The sequence below is a fragment of the Pararge aegeria genome, chromosome 20, assembly GCF_905163445.1.
Source record: "Pararge aegeria chromosome 20, ilParAegt1.1, whole genome shotgun sequence".
Taxonomy (NCBI): domain Eukaryota; kingdom Metazoa; phylum Arthropoda; class Insecta; order Lepidoptera; family Nymphalidae; genus Pararge; species Pararge aegeria.
In genome coordinates this window covers 12,329,785-12,350,973 of record NC_053199.1, presented here as the reverse complement: position 1 = coordinate 12,350,973, position 21,189 = coordinate 12,329,785, and the positions used below count along the sequence as shown (strand labels likewise).

At 37.9% G+C, this 21,189-nt stretch overlaps 2 protein-coding genes across 2 annotated transcripts; one reads left to right on the top strand and one right to left on the bottom strand.

Moving 5' to 3' along the window:
- Window positions 1–145: 145 nt before the first annotated feature.
- On the top strand, window positions 146–14,735 carry LOC120632894 (cuticle protein-like). Its single transcript, XM_039902931.1, has 3 exons — window positions 146–157; window positions 238–681; window positions 14,172–14,735. The coding sequence occupies exons 1-3, from the start codon at window positions 146–148 to the stop codon at window positions 14,730–14,732; spliced, it is 1,017 nt and encodes a 338-aa protein (XP_039758865.1). The 3' UTR covers window positions 14,733–14,735.
- On the bottom strand, window positions 1,874–2,995 carry LOC120632579 (cuticle protein 8-like). Its single transcript, XM_039902478.1, has 2 exons — window positions 2,984–2,995; window positions 1,874–2,419 (listed from the first exon to the last, which is right to left on the bottom strand). The coding sequence occupies exons 1-2, from the start codon at window positions 2,993–2,995 to the stop codon at window positions 1,874–1,876; spliced, it is 558 nt and encodes a 185-aa protein (XP_039758412.1).
- Window positions 14,736–21,189: the final 6,454 nt, after the last annotated feature.

Here is a 21,189-nt window from a genome sequence, read left to right as displayed (position 1 = left end):
TGTACCTAGTAATGCGCTTTAGCTCGCGGGCATGTATATGTCACAGTACTTGCCTACGCAATTTTTAGAACCGTTTACTTTCGTATAAAAACAGACACGAAACATACGCAGCCATATTCGAATATTGACATTCATATCAGCAACAATGGTAGCTAAGGTAAAAAAATGAAAATACAACAAACTCGTTATTTAACACTTAAAGAAAAGCATAACTAATATATTAATATTTATTTGCAGATCGTCATCGTCCTCGCCCTGGCCGCGGTCGCCTCCGCCGGCATCCCCATCGCACAGGTAGCGTACGCGCAGCCTGAAGCTCCTGCGCACTACGACTTCCAGTACTCAGTGCAGGACGGACACTCCGGAGACGTGAAGCAACAGCAGGAGTCCCGCGCCGGAGACGCCGTCCACGGCTCGTACTCCCTGGTGCAGCCTGACGGCGTGCAGCGCATTGTGGACTACACCGCTGACGCGGTGCATGGATTCAACGCCAACGTGCGCTACGAGGGACACCCCGTCCCTACCTCCGCTCCCGCTAGAGTGGCTTACGCTGCCCCCGCTAGAGTAGCGTACGCCGCTCCCGTGTCCTACGCCGCACCTGTCGCTAGAGTAGCCTACGCCGCTCCCGCCTCCTACTCCGCTCCCGCAGCCAGAGTTGCGTACGCCGCTCCCCTCGCTCAAGTCTCCTACTCTTCTCCCGCCGTCTCCTACCACCACTAGACTATGTCAATTGGACTGTTAACTTGTAGATAACTTATTTATTGATGTGATATAAATAGATAAAAATAAAATATTTGTTTATGTTTTATCTTCTAGTTTTTATTATACAATCGCATGTTTCGCATTCACAAAATTTGCATTAACAATTGAGAACTAATTATTAATAACAAGTATATTAATTGAGGCAACAGTATCGATTGTTAATAATATCTCTTAGATTTTTAATTAAGTAAGAGTAGGTACTAGAATTAGTTTTAGATAAAATCTCTAATTTAACATTCATAACATCAATGTGCGAATACCTAATGATTATTTAACTAAACAACCGGACGTACATATGTTTGCGCAAATATTATTGTCATAAAATGTATACTCACAATTATGAGAATAGTAAGTCCAATGTCAATAATAGACAATATATATATGATACAGATAATTATCTCGTAAAGAAAATCTATAAGGGCCTTTGGTTATATAAGGAACTATTCTCTTAAGTGTTGTATTCAGCCATCTCAGCGGCAATCAATCTTGATTTAGTCTTATAACACCTCACAATAATGAATATAGCGATGAGACAAGGCTAATGTGACATAACATGCTCAAGAACAAAATAATATCTCATTAAACTGCCACTTTGATGGCTAATTGCCCGTTTTGTGGTAGGTACAGCTTTAGTCAGTTATTTTTCTTTTTTATTTAAATGACTTGACATTTAGTGACTCGTAATGGTCCATGTGCTCGATTTTTTTTTGTCTGTCTAAGCCTTTATTTTTCACGGGATAAACTTCCATGTCATTCTCCAGGATGCCAGTTACCATCCGATTTTTTATTATCAGCGATGATGCGATTAAGGTAAACAAATTAAAAAAAAAGCTTTAGGTTCATTCAATCAACCTCAGCTTATTATTTACCCATTTCTTGGCACAGGTCTCGTTCAGGGGATTTATTAGACCCCCTTACATATAATAAGCCTTAAACCAACCAATCAACTCTAATGTGAGTTGAGTATTTTATATGGTTTCATAAAATACGCAAGGGTACAACAGAAAACTACATTATAAATCTTAAACAAACAATTTATTTGTAATTATTCATATTATTAATTCAATAAATTAGCAAATTATTTATATTTTCTATCTTAATTATCCATCATCTAGTGGTGGTAGGAGATAGCGGGAGAAGAGAAAGATACTTGAGTGAGCGGGGAAGAGTACGCAACCTTGGCGACGGGGGCAGCGTATGAGATGGGAGCGGAGTAGGCTACTCTAGCGACAGGCGCGGCGTAGGACACGGGAGCAGAGTAGGCTACTCTAGCGACAGGTGCGGAGTAGGCGACCTTAGCTACGGGAGCAGCGTACGCCAGCTTGGCTACGGGAGCGGCGTAGGCGATCTTAGCAGGAGCAGGATTGGCGATTGGCTGTCCCTCGTAGCGTACGATAGCGTTGAATCCATGTTCCTTGTCTGACGTGTATTCGACGATGCGGTGAACACCATCAGGTTGAACTAAGGAGTAGGATCCGTGCACTTCATCGCCGGCGCGGGCCTCCTGCTGCTGTTTGATGTCCCCGGTGTGTTCATCGTGTACTGAATATTGGAACTCGTAGTGTGCGGGCGCTTCAGGTTCGGCGTAGGCTACTTTGCCGATAGGAACTAAGGGCACGGCTGAAGCAGCCACTGCAACACTGAGGACGAAAATGAACTGAAAAAAAAACAATAAATTAGGGTGATTAGTCTACTTTTAAAGAACTAAGGTAGGTTGGGTTCTGCTTAGTAGAATGTCTTTGTTTTTACTCGCGTTACTTTGGTCGTAGAGTTAACTTAAATACACTATTTTCATAAACTGTGATAAAGATAACGTCTGCTCAATGAATTCGTTCCCAAGCATGGGGATTTGGGTTTTTATAATTTGTAAATTTATTCAATTATGATCAGGCGGGAGGCTATAGCTGTGGATAGGTATGCCGCGAAACGTAGAATTGTCAACCGTTAGGTCCACTGTTATTGTAGACTACATTTATTATCCTTTCCCACCAAATGAGCTACAAATGATACAAATGAATTTTGATCTTAAAAGTTCAAATCGAACGTTGTCTTAAGTTTTTTTTACAATAATTAATATAAATCTAATATAATATAGGTACGGTAATGTCTGATGGAAAGATATGATATAGTTGAGGTGCTTTGCTAGAAAATTCCTATTCACTATTCCCTTGAAGGTGCAGAAGGGAATTCTTAAATATTACTTTAAAATAAAATTCTTTACCTTGGCTACCATTGTTACTGTTATGGTTGTCGAAATGAGACTATACCTTGGTCCGGTAGCCATGTTATTTATATACATGGATCGCAAGCTTTTAGGGCATGATGACATTATGTATCAGCGCCCTCCGGCTACAGAGCATGAGTTTATTAAAGCTACAGGTTAAGCGAGGTGAAGGCCAACGCATAGTAAGATTGGTAAGGAGTCACACCCATAGCATATAAATCGCGACAGTTTATATATGTCGCAGTTTTTTTTATTCTACATATGATAGGCCATGTCTACAACAGTGGAGTGCACTTTTTTTTTTTTTTTTTTTTAATATTAAATAAATAAATAAATATACTACGACAAGACACACATTGCTATCTAGGCCCAAAGTAAGCGTAACTTGTGTTGTGGGTACTAAGATAACTGATGAATATTTTTATGAATATAATACTCATTAATACTTATAATATACATATAAACACCCAGACACTGAAAAACATTCATGTTCATCACACAAACATTTTTCCAGTTGTGGGAATCGAACCCACGGCCTTGGACGCAGAAAGCAGGGTAACTGCCCACTGCGCCACTCAGCTGTCAACTGAAACTGTCACTTTATACATGCACAAACGCAATGCATACCCTACCATTTTTGTATAACACATAAAGGGGAAAGATTTTTCAATTTTATGCCATCTTCCTTCTTTATGCATAACCTGGTCAAATACCCTGTGCACGCCACTGGTCTACAATGCCACTTTTTTGTATCATCTTCATCATCAACCCATTACCGACCCACTATAGGGCTCGGCAAGGTGATTACTGATCTCACAACAGGCTTGCGATAGGCTTAATCTCAACAACGCGCAGCACACCTTGGCTCCTCAGCAACACTCCATGAAGCACTCGGCGACCTGGGCGGCCTGCTAAGCTTTTGGAGCGGGTCGGCTGGCTGGAGTGATCCAGCGGGGAGCCGCATCAGTGGCCATACGTACAACGGACGGTCCCAGACCAACCAAGTGCGGAAAAGGCCCAGGAACAGAAGAAGAAGAAGAAGAAGGCTTAATCTCGCCATCTTTGTTGTCAAACGTCACTTTTGCATACAAAACAAATAAAAATTTGCCAGCATAGTTAGTAAGATTTATGCCTTTCGCAAGCCTGCTGAGATACGTAATCACCGTGCCGGTCTCCTCAAACAATAAGAGGGATTCAGGACTTAGCCCACCAAATTGGTCCAGTGCGGGTTGGTGGACTCCACACGCCTTTGATAACATTATGAAGGACTCTCAGGCATGCAGGTTTCCTTATGTAGTTTTCCTTGACCGTTGAAGCAAGTGATATTTTAATTTCTTAAAACGCTACTTAGAAAAGTTAGAGATGCGTGCTGGGGTTCTAACTCGGCCCCCCTGAAAGTGGGTAGGACCACTAGGCTATCACCGCTTTCATACAACAAATATTATAGCTAATAAGAGTAACAAGTTCAACCTACTTGATTCGTTTTAAAAAGCTTTCAAGTGTAAACCAGTGCGATATCGATAAACGTGAAAAGGTCAAATTAGTACCTTGTTTAAAAATGCACCGGTTTCCGATCCATTGCGACACGAGCCAATTTCGATGTTTATTGTTTCGATGTGTTTTATTAATGATCGCTTTGTTAATTTGCCTCGTACAATCTACGACCCACCGCGTCGTATCGCCCGACTGTTGCTTAAATCCACGGTGTATACTGGTGTCGGATAGCTCATCATTTATCGAGGAAGGTTATAGGCTATTTACCATCATGCTAAAACCATAGGAGCATAGCACCAATGAAGAATGTTTCAAAATCGGGGTGTCTTTTTTTTCGAGAGCTTCTGCTGCGTGCGCTGTGTAAGTTTAAGTTTAAGTTTCGATTAAATCATGTATGACAAAGTTGTTACCCTTTAAAAGTTCTAAAAAAAGTCCGCAACAGCATTTGTCTATCTTTAAAGATTCACTTATACGGACGAAGTCTCGAGGGACCGTTAGTCGTTTATAAACATAATTATAGGTAGGTACGAGTCGATAAATGAAAGCTCTGCGAGAAAACATATAAACGGAAGTGAAGGTTTTATTCTCTAAGCTTTAAGCATTTAGCACCGGCGCTTCAAAGTAGACAAGGTGTCTTTAAGCGAACAAAAAATATGAATCAAGTTTATCGAATTAAACCAGTATATTTTGACCCCATGCTTTCTACAGTCTACTTCGACTAGTTTGAGCGTTGCAAAAAGACCGGATCTGGATATAGTGGTTTTCGAACGGGAAATTATGAGAGGCAACCTTGGCCCACTGGCGTAAAGCGTTGGGTGTGGTCGAAGTTCGCCGGCAATACGTGTAACACGTCTTGATAAGAATGCGCGTCTGATTGATAGCGTTCAATCTTGTGAAACATTGCCAATTATTGATAATAATAATAATAACGTTTTTTTAACCGAAGAGCAAGTTATTGATGAACTATCCTGGCTACTTGATTATGTCTGTGTAAGTATTCGCCGTTAGCAAGATGAGAACACCCGGAAACTATATGCCTGAGGGACTCCCCAGGACGATGACACGCTCGACATGTCTAGAGTGCCATCTTTCATAATGTGTTTCCGGTAGTTTCTCGTCTTGATGACTTCGTCCATAATTGCACAGACAATAGAAATAACGTTTTTTCATATAAAATGGTTCGCCACTTCTGGTATTAGATAATAGGTTAGGCTGTCTCTAAGAGCCTTTTTTCTTTTTTATCCTTTTTTGAGATGAATAAAAAAAATACAGGTAGAAGCATTATACAAAGGCTGCCTTATCGCTTAGTAGCGATCTCTGCTAGGCAACCTTAGGATAAGGAAAACAAGAGGATAATAGACGTGTTTTTAAGAATAACTGTCAGTTAAAATTCAACAGGTTGCTTTATATTAATTCAAGACCTTCCTCATTAACATTTGTGATCGTAACACATACCTACAAGTTCGCCGAAATACGGCCGTGAAATAAAAAAAAAAAGCGTTTTATCTCTTGCCATATAACATTCTCGCACCTATATGGAAAGCAATGCAGTTTGACAACTAGTCTTTACCTTCGTAATATCAGTAATTAAATTACAATCGACTAGCAATGCCTCCGGCTTCGGCCGCGTGTACATACTACACGAATGTATGAACTAGTTAGCTCGAATTACTTCAATAATCATCTAGTCGTAAATGAATGTAAGATGGTAACGGGCGAATCTGTTAGGGGTATAGCAGCTTTTTTATTAAATTCCACTACAAGTTAGCCCTTGACTACAATCTCACCTGGTGGTAAGTGTTGATGCAGTCTATGGTGGTAGCGGGCTAACCAGTTTGGGAGTAAAATCGGTTTCTACGCGACTTCGCACCGGAACATCAAGTCTTACGGTATCTAGCCACGGCCAAAGAGACCTCTTAAATTTTCTGATAAGATTTATCTAATACAGTTATCAAATCGTGTTAAACTAAGGCAAGTTTAACACGATTTGATAAGAAACTTTGTATTATGAAAATTAAGCTTAATTTGCTAAACTCCGCGAACAGCAGGAGAATCTGTATGGTGTAATTTATAATTTCTTCAATTATTATACTTCACACCAGACAGATCTTCGGCAATGTACTCTCTAAGCACGTTTCGCTCCGAAACCGGAGCATCCTCAGGAGATGTTGACTTTACAATGTGTTTAAAGTTTATTTATTTATTATTTATTTATTCCCATCTTACATTTTTGTCATTACAGGAAAAAGTTATTCTAATACGACAATGCAGCATGTTATGTCAATTTTAATAATATATATAACTATAGTGTATATGATAAAATCCAAATCGCTATATTTGTGAGTTCACTCAGAGTGCAACAAAATAAATCCGTCTTCTCGGCTATCACATTGAGGGTACGGAGTGCGCGCGTCAGTGGCGCCTCCTTCAGTAGCTTGGTGCGCCCGTTCGGCACCGCCAGCAGCGATGGCCGGTGCCTCCGCCAAACATACCGGTCCGGCGCACGCAGGCTTACCAAGCGTAACACATCAGCATTACATATTTGTCCCCTCAGTACTCTAAAAATGAATAATTGTTAAAATTGTTGTTGAAGAGGTTTGAAGTTATCATCAATAATCACGAACAGCCTCTTCTCCCGCGAGGCTTTGCCCATAATCACCACGCTGGGCATACAGGCTGGTGATCGAAGTACTCATAGTAGCACAAAAGAAGCTGCTGTTATATTCCATTATATTCCCTTAGTCGCCTCGTACGACACCCGCGGGAAGAGCAGGGGTGGCGACAAGTGTATTCTGATCTACTGTCACCACAAGGTCTTGAACAATACAGTTACAACAGTTCAATGTTCGTATTAAACGTATAGAAAATTATAGTATAAATTCGATAAAAAAAGCTTGGGTGTGAATTATTGCTCTAACCAGGTTGCTCTTCTAATAAATTTGAATGACATTGTGAGATGGTAATAACAAAAAGAAAACACCCGGCTAAGTTTGTTGTGGGCATCTTCTTAGACCAGGACGCGTTTGGGACCCTCGTAGCTTTAGTTTAAAGTTTACGAATGTGGCTATCGCCATCATCTCACTACCGTTTAATTCTTATGTACGCATCAAAAGTGCCACCTATATATACTTGAATAAAGATATTTTAGATTTTTTTTTTTGTTTTGGAGCAACAGTATCAAATTCATGATCTCTTGACCAGGGATCGTGCTGCCAACTAGACCAATGATGGAAAAAGCCAGTAAAAAAATATGAATGCAGTGATAAATGTGTTATGATTTAAAGTAGGTGGTAGCAGATTTTGTCAGCGTAATACTAATTAATTCCGAGACAGGTTACATAACTATCGGTGAAGTAATAGCAGTAGGTATGTTAGTACGGCCTCTAGATATAATATATCGGTACTTGATAGATAATAAGCTTGTTAGACAAGTGTCTGCTATTTGTCTCTATGCTCAACTATGCAACTATGTTGCTTGTCTTGGGTAACCCCCTAAATAAGAAAGAGCTGTGCGATCGAAATATAAACCTAGATCACGCGAATCCCTTCGTGCCAAATTTAAAGAAATAGCCATAGTTACAGCTTCGCAATATACGAGTATTTATAACTAGCTTCGGCGACTTCGTCTGCGTGGACTTCAGAATTGGGTCTAAACTTTGCTTGTTAACAATTTGTAATCCTACCACGGGAATTAACGGTGTAGAAAGTACATGTCCTTTTCCATAGCATAGGTGGCCTGCATACCAAATTTCAAAGCGGTCTACTCGCGGCTTAGCTCGTAAAAAATTACACTTTATTTTTACTTAAGGAATCGGGATAAAAAGTAGCCTATGTTCTTCTCCATGTCATGTAAAAAAATGGCAATTCATGTTTCTAAGCTAAGTCAACATTGTAGTAACAAAGAAAAATCAATAATGAAAGTTTCAAGATCCGTGCCTCGCAAGCGCGCTAAGCAGGCGTTCCCGGAGGCTATGAACGCTAAATTATTGTGATAGTAGTCGTTTAAGACCACCAATCCGCATTTGAGCAGCGTGGTGGGGTTATGCTCTCAAACCGAGTCACCTGTGAGAGAGACCTGTGGCCAGGGACGTTAATACGCTGCAGATGATGTTGAAATTGAATCATAGTTATGCAATGTAGCAACTTTTTTTTTATATTTTATATTGCCATTCGTAGTGTTAGTATTAAGTTAACAAATATAAATAAATTAATTAATAAATATACTACGACAGTACACACATCGTCACATAGCCCCAAGGTGAGCGTAGCTTGTGTTACGAGTACAGATGAATATTTTGATGAATAACACACAATTATACCTACTTATAAAATACAGATAAACACCCAGACACTGAAAAACATTCATTTTCATTCCAAAACATTTTCCCGCTGTGGGAATCGAACCCACGCCCTTGGACTCAGCAAGCAGGGTCCCTGCCAATTGCGTCAATCGGCCTTCAGAAATATTGCTATTTATCACCATTCACCATCAGTCTCCTTACCACAGTTGAAAAATATGTATGTTGTATTTTATACTACTTACCTCCTATTTAAGTAACAAGTATTCTTAGTTGATTAAAGAAAGCAGCAATTATGAGTTGAAAAATTTAACAGTTGTAAAAAGGCTTCTCGAAGAGTTATTGAAGAATTCTTTTCAGAGATATACCTACGCGATTAAAAGAAAAAAGAAGCTTTCCGAAATACAGAGCCTTAATATAAGTAACCTGGCTATTACTTATTTACACCAGTTTTTTTTTAATTTGTATCTCAATTAATATTTATTAATATAAATTCATATCGAACAAAAAATTTATGTTTTAAAGTACAAAAAAAAACATTATATTATTATTATTATACATAAAAAACCAGGAATAATAACTTGCTTGTAATATGTATGCAACGTGTAAATGAAAATGTGCTTGACGGCCTAGTGGCGCAGTGGGCAGCGACCCTGCTTTCTGAGTCCAAGGTCGTGGGTTCGATTTCCACAACTGGAAAATGTTTGTGTGATGAACATGAATGTTTTTCAGTGTCTAGGTGTTTATCTGTATATTATAAGTGTATTATATGTATATTATATTCATAAAAAAATATTCATGAGTTATCTCAGTACCCATAACACAAGCTACGCTTACTTTGGGGCTAGATGGCGATGTGTGTATTGTCGTAGTATATTTAATAAAACATAAAAAAAAAAATGGATAAAAACCGAAATAATACTTCACAGGCTTCAAATATACATTATGTACTGACTCTGAGACTTATCTGTGAAATCAAAAACTTATAGTTTTTAACCACTGCAATATAGTTTTTACAGAAGGAAATCAGATACAGCCCTAACATCACATCCAAATTAAAATCATTTGACTCTTGTAGGTACTACGCGCGTATCGGTCTCTACAGATTAAATCCACCGTTGTTTTCATAGACCTAACGGCAGCATACTTTTTAATTTAATTATTTATTTATTAGTTTGTCATAACGAATTGAGTCACTCCAAGATTTGCGGTGCACTCAAGTATCGTGATAACTGATAACCTAAATAGCTTGGATGTAAATGTCATTATAAAGTGGATCACAGACTGACACAACGTCCGCAAGAGAGCGCTTGAGCTGCATAGAACGCAGCGAAACTGGTCAAATACATTGGATGGGTCTAAGGCACCTGCTTTCGTAAAACGCATGCTGTCGTTTTCTCGGTAATTTGTTTATATAATAAAGTTCAATTAAAAAAAAATCAGAAATTAAAAATTAATTTATTTCGAGTAGGCCTAGTTTATAAGCACTTTTGAAACGTCAAGTCAGTCTGTTTGTAGTCACTCTACCACCGGTTTGGAAGGCAGATTCCACTGAGAAGAGCCGACAAGAAACTCAGCAGATTACTCTTTTCCAACATCATTCGATGACATCGTGCCGTCCTTTTTAACAATAGAATGCAGCAAAGGCAAACATAATGTCAAACATGGAGCAAATTAAAACTAATCTTATGAAGAAAAAGGTATGAAGAATTTTCAATTATACATAGCCTGTAGTCTGTTTTTTGGTATGTTGCCTGGTATCGATTGCTGCTAAGCGATAAGGCCGCCTTTGGTATTCTGCTTCTGTTTATTTGTTTCTCTAACTTGTAATGATGTGCAAATAAAGAGTATATGTATAATAAATAAATTCAAAAACCAGTATTTTATGCCATACATGAATGAGATTTACAATTTAAACAGCTTTAAATAGGATAACTTAAGTTCTTTGCTAAAGAAGATCCAGTTGTTTGTTATGTCTAATAAATAATAAGAACATGCAATACGTGCCACATAGTTTAGCGCTTGTAACTCTTGCGGTAGTATACGATAAGTCTTTAAACATTCTACATACTTCTTAGTAGGGACCTATTCAATTGATGCATAATGCATATCAGACATTCAAATCACTAAACTGATTTAAATATAATAGTATTTTTAACAAACAAAATTTGCATTTTAATGAGTGGGTATCTGGTATATATTGCCAACTTAACAGATAAACGATACTTATAGGATCGCCGTTCGACCATTCCATTTTTATAAGTTAGGTAGTTGTTATCTCCGAAAACATACGCGTATGATTTGGCTCTCTTTATTATTTTCTTTAAATTTAATTGTTTTCTGACTAAGAATTCTGTTTCTAGGATGTCTATCTCTGTGTAACATCTCATCAAGATAGATGAAGGTAACTTCAGTAAATCTTGCAAAAGCGATCCTAAGAGTATATCCAGATTGCAAGCTATCTATGTGCCAAATATCGGTTGTATCGATTTTGGAGTCGAACCTTGCTAAAGTCATAAATAATAAGTATTAACGATCTCCCTGGCACACTGCTGAGTGCTTTAGCACACTAAATATATAAATATATTCACAGTAAATATATAAATATATTCACAGTTAATATACAAATATATTTAGTGTTACCAAAGCCACTATATTTATGCGTTGCTGTCTTGCGGCAGTCTTAAGTGATTGATTCCTGATTATTTGGATATTTATAATTTATGAATTTTCTGTGGTCTGGTCTGGTAGGAGGCTTTGGCCGTGGCTTCTAGTTCCACACACCTTTGAAAAAAATCTCCTTCACCGTTGAAGCAAGTGATATTTTAATTACTTATAACGCACATAACTTGGAAAAGTTGAAAGCACGGAACCGCCGGCTTACATTGAGCGAATCACTTGTTTAAAATAATATTTTTTCGCGTAACATTGAATTTATAAATATGTTTTAAACAAGAAAGATCTAAAGTTGGCCAGTTAATTGGACTTGACACACATACTGCGAGGGCTTAATTCACTGATGTATGACATAACTTTCGATCCAGTTTTTGACCCATAAGTAGGGTGACCAGATGAACCTACAATTTTATTTATTGCTACTGATACATATTTTTTTAATATGAAATTCTGAGGTTAGCCATATAATAATCCACCAGGTCATATTAGAGAAACGTGTCTATGTTCTTACACCCTCTGTTTTATGAAAGAGGATGCAGCAGTGAGACATTAATAGGGTTATAATGTGGCTTTTATTATTTGAATTGGACTAAAATAGTGTCCAGCCAAGTGATGGTTCTGTACTATTCATTTTTTTAAGAACCCAGATAGAAATAATCTAGAAAAAATCTTTAATATGCAATAAATAAATCGTAAGGGGCCGTTTCGAGTCATTGAGAAGCATATAGTGATTTAAATGTTATCGGTCGACTTTTTTTTTATTGAAGTAAAACTTCTTTTGGCGCGACTAGTCGCGCCAAAAGAAGTTTTACTCCCTAGGGAGTAACTCAGATTTTTTTCTGACGGAAGTAACGCTTACGTCAGACCTCTGTGTAGTTTCCGCTACTTAAAAATAATAATTTTGGATTGGTCGTAAGTACATGTCATATACTCCACGCTTCTTGAATTACTATACGCCAGCTAGTGGCAAATATCACAATCAATTGGCATTATTTATTTCCAATATTTTCAAACGGATCAATTGTGAATAGCAAAGTGAATAAAAAATCAACAGTTTAAAAAAAAAAAACCAAAGTTTTTAAAAAATGTCTAAATATTCTTGTTTATTTATGACTTTTGTAATAAATAAATTATGAATAAATTTTCTGTCGATTGCGACATTCTATAATATTCAGTGACAGTGTTATATTGACATGTGCTGATCTAACCTTCAATTTTCTACTTTCAATTATAAAATTTAACAAATGAAAGTATTTATAAAATGTGAAAGTGATATTAATGAATTTTAAATATAATATAAAATGAAATAGTGATTATTAAATAAAATGGTGAGTCCCAGGAACATTTTACTTTCATTTCATCAATAAATAATAATAAAAGTTTTACTTCAATCGCACGTAAAGGTTACACGTACACTCTTTTTTTTCATCACTGTACAATGCTACTTAAGAATGTATATAAAACAGTCAGATTTTTAAATTATATATTTATTTTTTATATTAATAAATCTTTCGAATAGAAAATGCCAAAATTTCTCGTTTATCTTTAAGCAACATTTGAACCCCCTATATTAGACCATGATTTTATAATAGACTTTAAATATTTCATTGTTTTATTATATGCACTAAAATGCCTACATACATATGTTTAATAATATTTTGGTCATCATGGATCATGGATCAACCTACATAGTTTTTATATCAGTCAGTGATTTGGGCTTTATTTCGAAAACACGCTTCGAAAAAATAAAGGTAATTTTCTTATTGGTATGCATTTAGTACAACTTATAACTCAAAGTGGAAGGACGGACGAACAGACAGATACCGATGTGAAATAGTTGCAATAATCGATTATTCCAGATGAAGATAAGAGATAATTCCAGTTTTTCTAATGGCACAATATATTGTACCAAAATAACATGGTGTCAATAGTTTTAAAGTAAAAGTAGACGAGCAACGCTGTAGACTGACATGTTAATAATATGACGGTTTTACAAAACAATAAAACCGATATTATGTGCCGAGAGGGAAAACATACAGCATGCAATACGGATTAACGAAATAATGTTAGATTCGACGCGCATGCGGCGAAAGTACACAACGCTATGACGTTCAAAGTGACAGCGGGTACCCGCTACCTTGCTGGGTGAGACACTAGCGCCATCTATATCGGTAAGATGTACTGCTTTGTTTATAGATAGACCGCAGACAATCGGTAAAGTACTAACTGCTTCTTCACATCAATGCTGTATGTTTTCCGGAGGCACATCAATATTTGGAATAATTTGACTTGGAATGCTATACAACATATTCTTGATAATGTTATAATAATAAAAGTACGTAAAACTGGGTCACCGTTATCAAAACAATTTCGTTACAATTATTTGATTAATTATACAATACTTTTACGATTACGATTAGGCAAATTCAGTAACTAATAACTAAGTTTTTGTTACAGTTTTAAAATAAGGAATATCCTGCAAGACCCAAGAGCTTAGCCGCACTACACACATATACGTTACAAATAACAAGTACGATGAGCAATACAACGATAGTTGTAAGTATAAAAAGCTCCGCACCGTCGTACTAACAAGATTAACCGATCACTAACTAACCAATCACCATGTCAGCTAAAGTAAGTTTTGTGTAACAATATCATGAATGATATCTATACTAGTACAAATGTAACTTAGCTTACTTATATAATTTCATTTTCAGTTCTTAGTCTTCTGCGGAATGGTGGCAGTCGCTTCAGCCGGACTCGTTCCTGTTGCTAAAGTAGCGTACGCTGAGCCCGAAGCACCCGCGCACTACGAGTTCCAGTACTCAGTGCAGGACGGACACTCCGGAGACGTGAAGCAGCAGCAAGAGTCCCGCGCCGGAGACGCCGTCCACGGCTCGTACTCTCTGGTGCAGCCTGATGGCGTGCATCGCATCGTGGACTACACCGCCGACGCGGTGCACGGATTCAACGCCAACGTGCGATACGAAGGACACCCCGTCGCCGCCCCCGCTCCCGCTAGAGTAGCCTACGCTGCTCCCGTAGCCAAGATAGCGTACGCTGCTCCCGTAGCCAAGGTCGCCTATTCTGCGCCCGTGTCCTACGCGGCTCCCGCCAGAGTAGCGTACTCCGCTCCCGTGTCCTACGCCGCTCCTGCTAGAATAGCGTACTCCTCTCCAGTGTCTTACTCCGCTCCGGTAGCCAAGCTCGCCTACGCCTCGGCTCCATCTGTAGGCCACGTCTCCTACTCATCTCCCGTCATCTCATACAGTCACTAGATATACAATAATGTTATTGTTATAAACCTATTTATTCTGTTAAATACAAACGCTTAGTCAACTCAACTATCGTTTTATTTGTGGGGTAAAAGAATTGTTCAAGGCGAGAAGCGTATCCGATATCAAAACGCTCCAAACGAAGTTACAAGGAAGCGTGCGGGTAGTGTCGGGGAATCAATTGAATTATGTAACATTATAAGGCGAGTAGCTCTTGTTACTCGGCACGTCCGCGCCCCTCCGCTCCACTGATGCATTACTCTTGACACCTATTCATTTGGCCAGTTTAGTTTTGTGCAACCATTATAATTAAAACTGAAGAGCTCTAGCGAGTCTCCCCTTTTATATCTTAATCCAAGTATAAAGGCAGGCAGAGTAGGTCTTAAACATTGGTCATACAGTATGATTGCAGGCAAATAAAAATTGACAGGACTGATCGTAATAGTGGTTGTTAGGCAAAAGCGAGGGGCTCAGAAAAAGTGTGATGTGAATATTTTATTTACTTTCATACACCGGTTATTTGCTGACTGAGGGGTTCGATAAAACAACATCAAAGATTTTATACAGGAAAAATTCAATTCGTCAGTACACGTCAGACTTAATTTAGGATTGCTGGATACATAACTTCAAAAAGCTTTTTATTTATAAATAAGTTAAGCAGAATTTGCGTTAGGTACTTTAGACACCAAACCTTACTCAATAAGGATACAAAATAAAGTCTTATTATTAATAATGAAATTAAGTTGTCAAAGTCAAATATTTCTTTATTCAAATCGGCGCATAGATGGCACTTTTGATGCGTTATTATATACAAAATGTGTACATAGCAGTGAGTAGTGATGGCGATAACTACAATCGTAAACTTAAAACTAAAGCTACGAGAGTTCCAATCGCGCCCTGGTCTAAGAAGAAGCCCACAACAAACATAGCCGGGTGTTCTTTTTGTTATCACCATCTCACATTGTCATTAGAAAATATTTAAGAAGCAACCTGGTTAGAGCAATTGTTTACACCCAAGCTTTGTAAGGAAGTTGGTTGGACCAGTAAAGATTTTCTGGGATGGGTCAAATGTCAGACTCCTGAATTACCACCAGCAGCTTTGTGACTCGAACCTTCGATCCATACTGCAGGGTCTACATCAGAGGCTTACGTTCATTTGTCAGTCAGTCAGGACAAAAGCTTTTATAATAATTATAGTTTTCACGCAATAACAATTTTGTTTTTGAAAATAGTTTAGTAAAATCATAATGGATTCTCTGAGCGAATATTAAATGCACGTGAATAAATAATATGCGCGGGCAAATGTTTTGATGAAGTTTTACAATCCGCCCACAAAGGGTTGTCGTGTTAATCCCACTATTATCGGATGATGAGCATTTACATCCCCCCCGTCCTTCCTCATCCCGGTGTTGCCATTAACAGACATATTATACCGAATGTTACTTTGGTTAATCCTCTGGGAATTGGGATAAAGGGTTGATATCTTGAGTAATAACATGTTTTTGTATGATATTAAAATCTCTTAATAGAGTCCGCGCTCTAACAAAAGTGGATGAACCTGACTGATGTCCACGGTCATTCTGATTTCCTCGTTAGTGTAGCGGTTAGCATATTCGACTAGGTCCAGGGTTAGATGCACAAGAAATATTGGGTATTTTTGTTAAATAGATTCTCAGCCAACATTACTTTTTTTAATATCTTTTACCAAGATTCCAAAATTTTTTAATGATTTAATGTAAAATATAATCCTACTAATATTATAAATGTAAAAGTGTGGATGTTTGTTACTCAGTCGCGGCTGAACGGATATGGATGGAATTTGGCATGCATATAGACTTTGAAATAGAAAATAACATAGGCTACCTTTTGTCCTTATTTCTTCCTTCGAAGTTCCTGAGGGAAAACTGAAAATTGTTTACAAGCTCAGCCGCAGGCAGACTGCTTCGAAATTTGGTGTGCATGTCACCTATGCTATGGAAAAGGTCATCTTTTTCCCACTAATCTACGCGAACGAAGTCGCGGGTATCAGCTAGTATAACAAATGATTCAGTTTCCAAAACTAAAACATAGTGAGAAATGTATTCCCTTCTACATTACATTTGTGTTCGTTTCTTTATTGTGACGTTTTTTCGTTTCATCGAGTTTCTAAACACAACGATTCTAAAAAAGTTGCACTACAGAAAGAATTATAAAAAAATAGGCGAAGTGCGAGTCAGACTCGTGCACCGAGGGTTTTGTATTTCGCGGATGATGGCAGGCAGTGGTAGGCTGTTCCGAGGCGAGGGGGAAGACGGAAACAATTAGGCAGAGCGCCTGCGCGGGCTTCCTGCGCGTAATTGCCGTATCTGTTCGCTCGATGTGTTCTCGAATAATTGACTCGATTGTTAATATTCTAACATGCGGCTAATCGTGGGACGATTGAGTATCTGTTGCAGATTTTTATTCCTCCTTTTTTTTATTATCTCATCATGTCGAAACGTTCTTTATTCAAATAGATGCTGCTCTGTTAGATACGTAGTTGAAATACCATTAACACGATGATGTGATGGTGAAAAATTTTCGTAAAACTAAAGTTCCAAATGCGTTAGCTAAGCTCGCAACGAACATAGCCGGGTATTCTATTTAAAAAGCTACGAGTAAATGTTGTGGGCTTTCATCGTAGACCTGCACGAATGTAATTCTCACAGCTTTAGTTTTAAGTTTACGAATGTATTAATCGCCATCATATCACTACTATGTAGGTACATGTTATCAGTTATGTACGTATCAAAAGTGCCATCTACGAGTATTTGCCTATTTGAATAAATATGTATTTGACATTGAAAAAAACCCCTTTATTAAATTTGCCATTTTCAACAGACAAGTAGTAATATTCACATATACCTTTTTATTATTGCTAGGTGACAATAACCTACATTCTTAATTTAAAAAGTAGACCTATCAGAAACCACACGCACCCTGGTTTGAGAACACCCTACCTTATCCTGAGTAATAAGCAATTGTTTTCCATATTGTACCATTGTATCATAGTACCATCTCAGTAAGAACTTTAACTCCAGCTCCCTTTTTAGTCTAATAAGATTTTCATGCATGCCTCGGAGATCAATGTTTTTTGCCTGATATTTGCAGGACATTTGATACGGTCATCCGGAGGCAATCGAATGTCAAAGCTCTATGAATGGCTGTAGCCAGCACGTGGCATATCGCGATGATTAGGATAAGCGCAATTTTTCTACTATTTAAACCAAATTGCTGATTCGATACGGCATCCAATTACGTAGATTTAACATTTGACTTTTTTAACTACGGAATTATAGATGTTAAGCTCACACGAAATCACGAATTCTTTAGGTTTCAGTTCGAAATAATATCTATCAGCGTTTCAAAAAATATTTATTTATTTATTTATTATTTATATACCACTGCTCATAGAAAAGAGGATTAAGCTTTTAGGCCCACGACGCTGATCCAATGCTAAGTTTTCCTTAGGGCTCACCTAAATAAATTTATATAGTTACTAAGCCCTAACTGTACTGCACGTGTAATCCGTGATCTCATCCACATAAAGTTTCTGCTTTTCCATAGGACAAAATTTTTATGAAAAATGTATCCTATCTCTGTTTCTAGGAAACTTATGTAAGATCGGGTCGATAACACTTTAAGACTTATAAGATCATGAATATACTTTTTTGTATGTGTATCCCACAGCTGGGTCGTCTCTGTCATAGGTGAGAGGGATTTAGAGTTAAAACTATCCGTGATACTCTTATACCCTGCGTGATAACAAATGGGACCGACGGTATAACGTTCCCTCCGAGGCACGGTAGTGGCAAACTAATAATTGAAATGTGTATAATTGTTGTAAGCTCACTGTGGCAAACGACATCTTTAATCTCCGGGGAACCCTAATAAAAAGAAGTTTGGATCCGTACGTTTGAAAAGAATCCAAGACCTAGAAATCCGTATTTGAACATGATAACAACTACAATTATTATAAGTTGTAAAGCTTTTTGTAACAGAGCTCGTCCGGGGAAATACTACCCTGGAATTGTATTTCCCCGGACGCTTATTTCTGCCTCCATGCAGTGTTTCTGTGTTCGGGGTTCAAGGCCGTGATAACCAATAAAACAATCACATGAGGTTTAACTTCTTCACCTCAGATTGATGGTCGCAGCACAGCAGCGGCACATTGTAAGACGTGTATCTTGCATGCTTTGCCACTGACTTGGTCCGTCAATTAATACTATTAAAAAAAAACATTTTTTAAACACATTAGAAAGAAGGTCTACACCCAATTCAAACTTTATTGATATTCCACTCAAATTGGCTAGAAGCCGCATCAATGTCAAATATTTTTTCATCAGGAACGCGATACGGTCACCCGGAAACGATCCACAATAGAGAACGGACAATGCGTCGTACTGTGCAATACACGTGCCGCCGCGTGCCCGCATATAGCAAACCCTTGAATAATATAGATATACTAAACAACGAATTTAGACCAAAATGCGAGAAGAATTTGTGTTGTTAAAGATGGTAGGTACTATGATATCAAATTAGCAAGGGTGCGTAATTGCTATTCAAAATTATTGGTGGGATTTATGTCTTCAATATTTTAAGTTTAGGCTCTCGAATATTTTTACTCTTTTGAGCGCTTTGGTTTTATACCGGGTCCGATCCCCGGCAGGAACAGAATTTAGGCACTTTGAATTTCGGTCTTCAGCTTCGATCGACTAGTTACAACATACAATCAAAGACGTGCTACCAATTGACTTCGGGTTCAGGTGCCATGCTACTTAGAAACCGAGTAAGAGTATCATCATCATCATTTCATTTGACGGCCGACTGGCGCAGTTGGCAGTGACCCTGCTTTCTGAGTCCAAGGCCGTGGGTTCGATTCCTTCAACTGGAAAATATTTATGTGATGAACTTGAATGTTTTTCAGTGTCTGGGTGTTTATCTGTATATTATAAGTATTTATGTATATTATTTATAGAAATATTCATCTTAGTACCCATAACACAAGCTACGCTTACTTTGGGGCTAGATGGCGATGTGTGTATTGTCGTAGTATATATATTTACTTCAGCCTGCGGACGTCCACTGCTTTCACAAAAAGCGCGACTCCCGGTCCTCAGCCTTCCTCATCCACCCACTCCCCGTCACTCTCTATGACATCGGTTCATCGTGCTGTGGGAGTACGGGTTTAGTATAACTGCATTAACACTAGGATAGTGATAGTAATAAGAGTCGAGGATTTAAGAACAGTGAAATCCAAAAAAAAAAATAGTTGACTGGTTCTTATCGAAAATTGAAAGCCTTGTATCCGTCTAAATGGCACCTGGAGCCTTTTTCAAGTGTGTCCACATAATCCCTTATACAAATGATCAGTCCTATCCTATCCGGAATCCTGGAATCCTGGAATCCTATCAGTAGGACATAAATAAGCTGAGCACCATGGTTATAATGCGTAATAATACATTATTCCGTCCATAGTTATCATCAAAATACGCGATAAACTAAGATACCGCGGGAATTAAAAAAAAAATCTTTTATAGAAACCAAGCTGATGGAGTAGCTGGTAACTGACAAAAAGTTATTCCTGGATAAATAATATGTAATTTAGGCATACTTTTTAAAGGCGCCTTTAACCCCCTATTATATAATCCCTTATAAGTTATAACTAAATGGTCACATGTTGTCTATCAGCGGCACATAAATAATCAGAGCACGATGATTGTAAAACATCATTCTGTCCAAGTAGTTAGCATAACAAAATATTTTGCGCAACCCTTCATCCGCGGTAATGACTCAAAACACCCCAGCTTACCGTATTCCCTTGACATCTGCTTTGCGGACCGAAATCTATTTAATCGTATCGTATTGCTAATTTTAGTATTAGGCGGCGCGTTCCGTCGCTTATTGAATTATCTATTCCGTTTGCGGGGACTTGTTCATCCCTGGGGTCTTTAGTACCGTCGCTCGTTACTCGCACTGTTAACTTCGGAATACTGATGTGTTTTTCTATATTTATTTAAAATAGTAGAGTTTACAGTGGTATTTTTTCTAACAATTAGTGTTATGGAATACAATGCTATGTTATCATGACAACTATCTTTTATTGATTCTTTTTGATGTACTTATTGTGAATCATTTTCACAGAAAATTTGTATCTGTAACATAAAATTATTGATGTATAATCTTAACAAAGCTAAAGGGATTTTTGTTTGTTTTAATGCGCAAATTTTTGGAATTAAAATTTATATTTATGCCATAAACCAATATATTATGGATCTATACTTTTAATAAAGCTAAAGAGTTTTTTATTTGTTTGAACGCGCTGTTTCGATTTAAAAAAATCTTGTTAGCATTAGTCAGCCCAAAGGTGGAGGAATTTTTAGGCACGACAGAAGTCACTGGGTTGTCGGGCGGTACCACGCGGTATCGTACACCAATTATA

Coding starts and splice junctions, on each gene's coding strand:
- LOC120632894 (XM_039902931.1), top strand. Junction 682..14,171: donor ACGCCGCTCCCCTCGCTCAA/GTCTCCTACTCT, acceptor TTTCATTTTCAG/TTCTTAGTCTTCTGCGGAAT.